This window comes from Atta colombica, unplaced genomic scaffold (assembly GCF_001594045.1).
Source record: "Atta colombica isolate Treedump-2 unplaced genomic scaffold, Acol1.0 scaffold315, whole genome shotgun sequence".
NCBI classification, from domain to species: Eukaryota; Metazoa; Arthropoda; class Insecta; order Hymenoptera; family Formicidae; genus Atta; species Atta colombica.
In genome coordinates, this window is record NW_017259421.1 from 375,862 (window position 1) to 387,734 (window position 11,873).

An 11,873-nucleotide genomic window follows, 5' to 3' on the forward strand; every position below is an offset into this window, starting at 1 on the left:
GAATTATGAATACGAAATAAATACGAATTATACTGTGACGCATCGTCACAGATATCCGTCTTCACAGAATTCGTTGATGCGAGACATATTTACACTCGTACATACACACGCGACACACACATTTACATTCAGAAACGGCTATACACGAATCATTGGTCGCAAAAACGAGATAGTAGTCTTTTAAATGTATAAATTTCTTTTGGTAGTCTCGGAATGCCTGTTATTGCGAAAATAAACAGAGGCTTACTAAATTATAACATATACGTAATTGATACTCTAATTCCTTTGATTAATTTTGATTTGATTTTAAATTTTTAAACAAGATTATGCGAAATAATATTTGGTATTCGTGGAAATTTCGAGAGATGCGAACGACCGAAAGCGAGAACGTGAGATGGAAAGAGTCAACTTAGAGACACAAGCGAGTTAAAATGTGCTTCGTTTTGAGACTGTAATTGTTACAATAAATTCAAAATTTGTCCAATTTGATGCCCCGCTCTTTTATTTTTGATGATCAAAACCATTAAAAGTCGAAAAATACTATTGTAATACATTAGAGTAGCGATAGCCACTCACTTCTCGCTTTCAATGGAATATTCAGAATATTCTCAGTATCATTTATATTTTAAACATTAAAAAATTATATTTTAAACATTACGCCATTATATGTTTTCAATATTTTTAATATAGAAAAGAGAGCAAGAATTGCAAATACTGAATAAGGGAAAAGTTAAATAAAGTCAATAATTATTTATCAATTAAAAAGTGATAAGGGCAGAAGAAAAGAATTTTGTTCTTTATTTAAAATAGTTTATATTACCGTGGTTTAAAAATACATAAATAACTTTTGATATTTTTTTAAATAAAGACTTATATAATTAATAAATCATCGACTTTGTTTAACTTTTCCTTTAGATATTCGCAGTTTTCCCACTTTCCCCTATAAATAAAAATTGCGATTGATTTAGTGTTTTATTTTAACATATAACTGATTTAATACGTTATTGGCATGTTCATAATAATTATACGTTTTCTCTATTACAATTAATATTTTTTTTATTAGTAGTGAGTTTGAAACTTTCTTCGATTGCTTTGGAGATAACGTTGTTATTTAGATCATTGTTCGAAGATTGATTTCTTTGAGCTAATTCAACTGCTTGAACTTGTGCAACAGATAGTAATGGCAAAATGTAATAAACAACGAGACTTTCAATTAAATGCGTTGAGCAAAAAGAGAGAAGTCTGTCGACATCTCAATAGAGGGGGAAACGCTTTCCCGGACGACGTATAATTAAAACGAGATATCTTTTATCGAAGGCGTACAATAATTTCAAATTTATGAGCAAAATAAGAATTCGGGCCATCAGAAAGGGAAATCGCGAGACGAAGTTCATCGAAGCAGCGGTGTACGCGAAATGGGAGCGCGAAAATTCACGCTCGCACGGCATTACGCGCACGCATGTCGCTGTATCGCACATACGTTACGTATTTTGCATCTCTGATGTTACACTTGTATGTTAAATATACACACACACACACACACACACACACACACACACATACACACACATGCGCGCGCGCGATCGTGCCCATGCATTGCCCAATGAATCGCCACACGCGTAAGCGAAAAGAAAGCCGCGTATCCAGTTACGCAATCGTATCGCACAACTCTTTCTATATACACGCCGCGCAATTCGCGCCGAGATTTGCAGAATCGTTTCTTGTCATTTCTTCGTGTAACACACACGGCAATTTCATGTGGCAACATCCGCTTTTGGATCCTTTGAATAATTTGGTACATCACATGTATCAAATTTTTGAAACTCTAAGAAAACTTTTGAAAATCGTTTCTTCTGATTTTTAACAAAATTTTGACAAATCAACATTCAAAAGAAATCAGTTAGTTTCAGAAAAGTACTTCCTTCATTTTCAACGAAATAAGAAAACATTTGAAATAAGAAAAATTTACATGATCCGTTTTTCAATCATAGTATTTCTTTGTTACACATTTTCTATTCACGGAAAAGGCAATGCAATAGTTCACTCTTACTAGAGCACATTGCAATAACGCCTCAATGTTGCGAGATTCTGCATCGTAATTTTAAACCACACGCTGCAAGTATCTTGCAATATGCGGACACAAAGAGAGATCTCTGCCGAATCACTATCGTACAAGACCGCAATATAAGATATCGGCGTAATTCCACTGTTACTTTCTCGTTACCATCATATGCGCTTTCGTTTACAGCGACGGAGGTGCGGGTGCTGCAAACGCGACGACGATGCAGAGCAACAACGGGGACAGTAACATGGATCTGGCGACGGTGACATCGAGCAACCCCGTATTGGCGACGCCGGGGTTGAACAACCCCACCTGGAATCGTCAGCAAGCGGTCAGCGTCAGGCACGCTTTCAAGATTTATGGCAGCAGCAAGAATCCGAACCATGTCATACAGAATCTCAGCATGACAGTGGCTAAGGGCTCGATGTAAGTACTGTAATTATTTAATAAAGATACTGCAAGATATATTAGATTAATATATATAAAATTGATACATATAAAAAAAATATCAGATTTTTAAATAAATAATTAAAACATTATAAATATTTTTTTAAAAAGATAATTTATTTAATCAAAATAAGTTTTATTAGTATTAATACATTTCTCCTAACCATTTTGTAATAAATGCCATTTCTTAAAAGATCTCTACATTTTTTTAGAGTCGATGGACTGATTTTTATATGTAGCTCTTTCGACATCGTCTTTATTTAATAATTTCATTTCTTTGAAAATGTTTAAAAATATGGTATATCTGTTGGTAATAAATTCGATGAATAAGGATATAATAGGATTTTATAATAGTAATTTATAATAAGTAATTTAAGTCATTTAAAATATGTAAAATATCTAGCTCAAGATTATTGAACAAAAATTAATAATTAGAAAGGTCAAAAAACATGGACAATGTTGGATTTAAAAAATAAACTAATTTATTATAATATACATTAAGAATTAAATTAGTTTTTTATATATAAATTAATCGGAAATATTTCGATTGTACTAAATCTTCTTTAATCCATATACGAAAAATAAAAATTAAAAATTGAAAAGAAAAATCAACTTATATGATATGATTTCATATTTTTGTATATATTCTTCTTTTCAATTTTTAATTATTTTTCGTATATAAACTGAAGAAGACTTACAATTAGTATAGTCAAAACGTTTCCGATTAATTTATAATTAAAAAACTAGTTTAATTCTTAATGTATATTGTAATGTATGTTAACACAAACTAATTTATTTTTAAAGATTCAATAAACGTTGCTAGTGTTTTTTGATCTTTCTAATTACTATAATTTTTTCTTAAGTTATTTAGTTTTATTATTATATTGTTCAAGAGAGAAAAAGAGAGAGAGAGAGAGAGAGAGAGAGAGAGAGAGAGAGAGAGAGATCATAAAAGTGTACACAAAATGATATGCGAACAATAAAACTAATATGGCTGAAACGAACATTTTCAATTAGCAGAAATTCGACATTTAATATTTGATAATTTTGCCAGATATTTAATGCTTGACGTAAAATTTTTTGAAACAGAATAACATCAATGATGAAATAATAATAATCATAATAATATATAGCTTCTTTTATTTTTCTATTACATATATGTTTAATATTACTATGAATTTGTTGCCCCTCAAGATATTGCTTAACTTCCTGATCTTTAAACTCTCCTCACGTAATAATAGAGATCAAAATCGCGAAAAATTGTGCTTATGCCTCTCTGCCTAATGTGTTACATCGAGAAAGCGCAACGTGAGAAACTCGTTTTCTATTTTAACGAACCATTTATTAAACGACTAATCCTGCACTGTGCGCAATTAATTAACACGATCCTTCATCCGTGGTAAATGCATGGCTTAAATCGCGAGATCCCGATTTGCGATAAGGATATATTATGATTTTAGTTATTTCATAATATGAAACAACAATGTGCACTACATAGCTATCAGGAAATTGAAACACTTAAAACAGATAATCCGTTATAATCATTTCGGTATGCGTTTCGTAACTATGCGATATACCCTTCGTGTTAATCGCCACAAAATTGGAACAACAATTTAGTATAAATTGTGCGTCTTGAGCTTTACGACTATTTTTTTTAGCCTAAATTATGCCAGAAACCAGAATTATGTATGTATTGCGAAAACACAAAGCATACGAAACTAGAAGTATAGTACAACTTTTACGCTGTATTAAAAATTGGAACGAAATGCAATGGCTATATTCAAGGAGCGCACGTCTGCATTATTATGTTTTATTTTATTCTTATCATTAGACGTAAAATAAGGACAAAATGACGTAAGCGCAAATAGAGCGCTCTCAGAATATAGTTAATGTTTATGTCTAATAATTTAACAGTTACTTGCAATAATATATAGAAAATATGTCGACTTAGTTATATTTTATAGTAGAGTTATATTTTAAATATTGTGCCTGTAGAAAAAATCTTCCTTCTATTGTATATTACAATATTTTTTTTTAACTCCGATGACTAATATTTATTTTTTAATACAAATATATCCGTACAGAATTTGATAAGATTTTTAAATAATTCATTAAGTATCTCATTAAGTATCTCATTTAGTTTTATTATATACATTGATTTATAATTTAAATGAGTTTTTCTTTTGATGAAATCGAATTATGCATGCTTCAAAAAATTCAGACATCAATCAAGGACATCTTGTTTTTAATCTTTTTATATTATAAATAATTATAAATAATTAATACTTAAACACCTAACAGATGAGAACGTTTTTCATTTATGATAATTATCTAAAAATTAGATTTGTAAAAAAATATGGCAAATATTGCAAAGACAACTCCTCTGTTTCTTTTATATTTCTGTGTTCCACGATTTTGTTATGTATAATACTTTTTCATTGTTAGGCATAAAGGTACTTTTTATACAAATTATAATTATGAGAATATCACTATTTCAGAATAATTATTGTTTATGTAAGATTTCAGTCGAGTTTATATGATAAATCGACTATTTACACGACTTAATTCACATTCACTTAATACATTAAGATCGAAAAAACATATGTTATTTTGATCGCGTCAGAAATACGTCGGAAACGTACCGATTTTTTTTGTAATAAAATATTATTCATTCTGATTAATTACTGTATAATGTGAATTTAATCTGTAAAATTTTTAAACAATAAAAATAGATTATTATGATCAACGTTCATAAATAATATGATACAATAATATGATATCTGCCATTTCCTTACTTAAATAATTAAACAGCCTTTGTGTGCGTTCTACTCGACTTTTACAATGCTTTAAGAATCATTTTCTTCTTTTTGTTCACAATTGTGAACAGATTATTAAACAAGAACAAATAATGCTCATGAGTTGCAAGCTTCAAGTAGAAACTTTGGAACGCACCTTTTATTGAGCAAAAATCCATATATGAAAAAGAATGTCAGAACAGACAAACGCTGACATATTATAAAATGTCCTATGCATTAAGGAAAAAGATATAATGACTAATCAATAAAAATTTCTTTATTATTTACTTTAGTACGAAGTCTCATGTTTTCAATCTCGCCTCGCCGCGAATTACGTCACGTTCGCGTTCAGCCTTTAGCTGATACCATCTTTGTAATTCAAATTTAATTATTCATTATTTATCTAATTATTTAATTATTCCTTTATTATACTACAATAAATTTTTTTGACAAACTGCATTTCATGATGGCCGCGATAATCGTTTTGTTTCGTTTGACGCAAAACTTCTGCGCAAGCGCTTATCAGTCATATAAACAATTGCGTCGCTCGATTTCCGATAAAACTGTTAGTATTATATTATAATTACGAATAATCCCTGAGAACTTGAACTATTTACCTGGATTTCAAGGACTATGACTATTTAAGTTGGCTAACTTTCATTTTCGTTCTTCGCATTCTGATGAAAATTGCAAATGTAAATGATTGATTTGTCTATTCATCCAGAGTCTCGAAGGCTAAAGCTTCTGTGATGTATACACATAAACTTTTTTATCAGTCTAACTTGTTCTTTTGTAAAGATTGGCCTCTTATATATATATAGGGTGTGAATTCAAGCGCATTTCTTATTTAGTAAAATTTCAAGATATTAAGATTTTCTATTAATTTATTATTATTTTCTTCCATTCTTTAAAATAAAATTTACATAGAAAAATCAGTTTTGTTAAAATACTTAAAAATTTAACTATAGATATAGATTTAAAAATAATTTTGTTAGATCATTAAAATAATTACATGGAATGCTAAACTGATTGTTCTAATGTTAAAATATTATAATAATTCTTTCTAAATTCTTTGGAGTAAAATCTCACTCTGAAGAGTAAAAATTGAGCCAATCTTGAAAAAAAGTAGCTTAATTTTCAATTTACAGGGTGTCTGATAATGATGAAACTCTCGCATAGCGACAGAATGGACTAACAAGAAAAACATCAGGTGATGAGATCGAAGATTTTGATGCGCTTTTTACAGGCTGTTCTTGAGCGAAAAAAAAAACGATTTCTAATTTCAGAAACCATAACAGTTTTCATTACAATCTTATTTATTTATATGCGTTCATGTAAATAATAACGATGACAATAACAATGATAATAATAAATATTCCATAAATGTGTTTAATTATCTATAATACTAATATGTAATTTCATGAAATTTCATTACAATCAAAAAGTAATTAAAACTAATAACATTAGATAAAATTTATAAAAATATTGATATTTTCATTTATATGTTTTTCAAATTATTATAATAATTATTTTAAAAATCGATTTCTTCGAAATAGGCCAATAACTGAAACGGCTGGACACGTTTTTTTTTTCGCTCAAGAACAGCCTGTAAAAAACGCATCAAAATCCTTGACCTCATCATTTGATGTTCCCCTTGTAAGTTGAAAAGCCCTGTATTTTGCAATTTTTCAATAGTTAATAAGTAACAGATATTAATTATTAAAAATCGCTGAATATTGCACGGAGACAATTTTCTTTTATCTTGAAAATATGGAAATTGTAGTACAATACAATATTTTAAAGATTTTTATCATGCACTTCAGAAAAATTGATCGACTTATTTTATACTTTATTGTAGTTTTATTAATAAATGAGAGCGATTTACATTAAAAAAAAATTCTTCGAAATACAATGTTATCCCATGACTTATATTTTCAGAATAAATTCTAAGAAAAAATTCTCTCCGTGTGATTTTCAATAAATTTTACTCAAAAAAAATATCATACTATCAACTTTATAGAAAAATAACTTGAGACAAAAATTGTTTATTTTCTTCTCATAAAATTCCGAGAATTTTTTAATATCGTATTTTTTCATGTTAATAAACATTATAGTTGCCAATAAGAAAATGCAATATTAAAAAGTTGATAAAAAATTCTGTAAAAATTCTTAGAATGTATGAAAAGAAAATAAACAATTTTTATCTCTTGCTATAAAATTTATCTGTAAAGTTGACAGTATTTAAATAAAAAACTATTAAAAACTATTAAAAAAACTATTAAAGGCCAACATTTAGCAATTTTTAATAATTAATAAGTATATCTAATTAACTAGAGGTTTTTTTCGATTCAATTTAATCCATTCTGCTATTATGTGAGAATTTTATCGTTAATTAGCAGATATCCTATGTAAGATTGAGATTTTATTTTTCAAAGTGAGATTTATTCTAAAAATTTTAAAGAATTTGTGCAGCATTGCTCATTGATATTCGTATATAATTTTTTGATGATTCAACAAAATTATTTTCAAATCTGTATTTAACTAAATTATTACTTTAATTAAATTATAACTATTAAGATATTTCAACAAAATTGTTCTTTTCGTTAATATAGATTCATTAACATAGCATTGTTCGTCCTTCTTAAAACAAATTATTCGTTCTATCCGATTTTACGGATGTTAATGATTGTGAAATAAATTGCGAATTATTTGTATTAGATACGGACTGCTGGGTGCTAGCGGATGCGGCAAGACAACCCTGCTATCCTGCATTGTTGGCCGGAGGAGATTAAATTCAGGGGAGATCTGGGTGCTAGGCGGCAAACCTGGGACGAAAGGCTCCGGGGTGCCTGGAAAAAGGGTTGGCTATATGCCACAGGAAATCGCTCTCTACGGCGAGTTTACCATCCGCGAGACCATGATGTACTTTGGCTGGATATTTGGAATGTGCACGGCCGAGATCGTCGAGAGGCTGCGCTTCTTGCTGCAGTTTCTTGATCTGCCTTCGCAAAATCGTTTGGTGAAGAATCTCAGGTATATATTTTTCATTCTTCGGTTCCCAGATTATATTAAATATGCAAAAATAATAATAAAATTATTTAATAACAATGATGTATTGAAAAAGAAACATTTTTTTCGTTTTAGTAAAAAAATACGTTATAATGCTTTACTAAAAAAGAGGTACTTTATGAAAAATATATAATTCAATGAGATGCAAATTTTAATTCAGTTTAAAAATATAATGAAAGTATATTAAAAGGATAATAAAATTCTCGTTATATTATCGATAAGTTAATATCGAATATTTTTTTCATGCTAGTGGCGGTCAACAGAGGCGAGTATCTTTTGCAGTAGCTCTTATGCACGATCCAGAATTACTGATTCTGGACGAGCCAACCGTAGGTGTGGATCCACTGTTAAGACAAAGGTACGTGATCTTTTTTTACATTTTAAATAAACTTCAATCGCGAAAGCGCATCACATCTCATATAGTTACTATTATACACAATTTGCAATGTTAATAATTAATTTTTATTTGCACGAGATATAATTAATAATCATTCTTGAAATTAGCGTAATAATTAATTATCGTGATAAACGTGACATATTGAATTAATCTTTTGCTTTTTCAATCATTAATACATATAATACATACAATGTGAACGGTAAAATAATGCGTATAATAAATTTAATATCGTTAACAACTATTAAAATAATACACATGAAATGCTCGGACAGATTATAAATATTTTAATATTCGCAAGAAACAAAATATCTAATAAAATTAAAATTATTTTCTAAATATTGTCCAATAAATTAATATTATTATTATCATCAATGCTTAATTATTTTTAAAATGCTACAAAATCTGTATTTCTAATCTAAATAAACCAGATAGTTTGTGAAGTTACCGTCATGTTGCCATCAACTGTTAAAACAATTTCTAGAAACTCAAGACAAAGTGCTTCGTCATTGTGCGTCTTAGGTTGTACTCGCGTACAATTCGACATTAGATTATAGCAAACGACATCTTGTTAACATTATTAGTTCACTTCCCAACGAATTGATTTGTGATTACAACATGAAAGCATTTTATTGTCATCAGGAGTGATCTGTGACAAAAAAAGCAAGTTTAACAACATTGCGACATATGCTAAAATATTAACGCATATAAACACATTAATACTTACGAACCGCATTGCAGAAATGTCTATTAAATGTGAAGATTTTTTAGAAATTCCTCAATGACTTTGTGTTATTTTATAATTATTCTCGACCAAGGCAAAAACAAGATAAAGAAAGAAAGAGTGAATTCGTGAATAACGAGAATTCCGGTTCGCACTTTCTCTGAAAATCTAAATATAATATCGAGATTAAGTCGTGCACCAGCAGATTTGTCACCATTACACTGAATCTGTAAGTCACGCTTTAAGCTTGACTTAAGTGAAAGTAATTACCCGCGCGGATCTGGGCGACGAATGACGAAAAGTAAAATTAAACTTATGGAAAAACGTGCTTCTCGTAGTTTCTCCTGCAGCCTCTTTCTATTTATCATCAAATCATTTAAGATTCATGTTGAACAAAAATTTATACTACATAATACGAAATTAATAACGTGAACTTAAAGTATTCAAAACGCACTTATAAATTTTATTAGTACGTATTTAGTATATAGTTCACGTTACATATATTATAGAATGTTAGAAACAAAACAGTGCATTTATCAATAAAAATACGTTTCAAATGTATTCAATGTATTGGCAAATTTAAGATTTTCTCAATGCTTAAATTTACAAAAATTCAAAGCATTTTGTCTTTGCTTAGTCAGTTTTGACTTTTAAAATAATATTGATTGATTTTAATCCCATTATAATATCCATGATTTTTAGTTTTTAGTGTTTAGATACTGTTTCTTAATAATTATGATAAATGTTTTATTAATATTATAAAATATTTTATTTAAATTTATTTATAGATATATTTAGGAGCAACTCCAAATAATAACATATTGATCCACAGCTATACAAAGCTGATAGCTTATAAATATTTAAATAATCAGGCGCGAATCGAATAAAACGAAGTGTATAAAAGTAAAGTGTAAAGAGAAGTTTAGAAAAGAACAAGATATTTATATTAACAAAAATAATATTTTCGAGAAGAATATGATTCGTTAAAGTAAAAGTATCAAAACAGATTCATTTGGGATTAATCTACAAGTACCAGAAATTATTAATAGAAGGACGATTGCAAAATTTATTTTTACATGACATTTTGTCTGTGACATTTACATGACACAGTCTTGGATTGTACGAAGGAACAAAATTTGTTCAATCAAGAGAAAAATGATTGCTTTCATTTGTGAACAAATAAAACGGAAAATTAATTGAGATACTTTCCACAATAACATCCTATTTTTACAACGGGAAATCAATTACTGTAATTGCCATGTTGTCATCTTCTGCATTTTGCTTCCGCTAATATGAAATTCCCCGGTACATAGAGAATTTCCCAAGTGTTTTCGTGACCACATTCACACGTGTCACAAATGAAACAGAAAGAACTTGTAGTTAGCAATCATTATATATGTTCAGTTAGGTGTTCAGAGACGATTTTGTTGATGTTTTATATACATTTTTAATTTGTTTTATGGTAATCACTCTTTCCATAGACCTGCCGACAAATAAATTTCACATATGAAGAAATGAAAAATAATATTTCTTGAGAACAAAAGCTTTAAATGCTTTGTTCATTATCTGAGAAAGTTTACAACTTTATTACGATCGTTTCAGCTTATTTTTCACTCCTTAGTCGAGTACAATTATCTCGCGAAATGCGTTTATAGATTCGATCACTTTCTAAGAGAATATTACAAGGAAAGTCATAGCTTACTTTAATCTATTGTATTTTGGGATGTTCCGCTTTAAAAATATGTTGCAATTTACTTTAATCAATCATCAACTATCTTACTTTGTTGGACTAATGATTAAATTTCTGACACCTGTTACATTATATTTATTATAGTTATATTAACTGCGTAATGTATCGAATTTTTTATGATTCATTAATTTTCATATATCTCAGTTTTTAATTATCTTCAGACTATACTGATATATGTAATAATGTTTTGACACATTAAACTTTACAAAGTAGATTAATTACTAAAAAATTGCTGTGTAAAATTCTTTTCTCTTATTATCAACTATGTTAATTTTAATATGTGTTTAAATCAATTATTCTTTTGCATTAAAAGGTCAATAAAGTTTTCTAAAATATATAAGACGTAAAGCAAAACGTTAAGTGCTATTTTTTTAATTTTCCAAAAGAAAAAACTTTATTTTCTTGAAAATTATTAAAAATTCTACAAAAAATTATTATAACAACTAAAGATATATACAAATCTATTATATATGTATCTTTGCAAAAATATTTTTAATTCAATAATTATAATTTTTTTAAATCGTGTTAAAGTTAAAATTTCAAAATATTATAAGTAAAAATGCAAATCAATATGTCGTAAATCCGGAAAAAAAGTTTTATATAAAATTATATAAAAGTTTTATATATAATTT

General features: G+C 28.3%; 1 protein-coding gene across 3 annotated transcripts in view; it reads left to right on the top strand.

The window, feature by feature from the left end:
* LOC108690344 (ABC transporter G family member 23) overlaps positions 1-11,873 on the top strand; it is a 57,279-nt gene that overhangs the window by 37,235 nt on the left and 8,171 nt on the right. For all 3 annotated transcript variants that reach the window (XM_018197588.1, XM_018197589.1, XM_018197590.1), the window contains 3 exons: positions 2,249-2,488; positions 8,023-8,337; positions 8,624-8,731. In XM_018197588.1, coding sequence (XP_018053077.1) covers positions 2,249-2,488; positions 8,023-8,337; positions 8,624-8,731 — 663 coding nt within the window. The remainder of the gene's footprint in view (positions 1-2,248; positions 2,489-8,022; positions 8,338-8,623; positions 8,732-11,873) is intronic.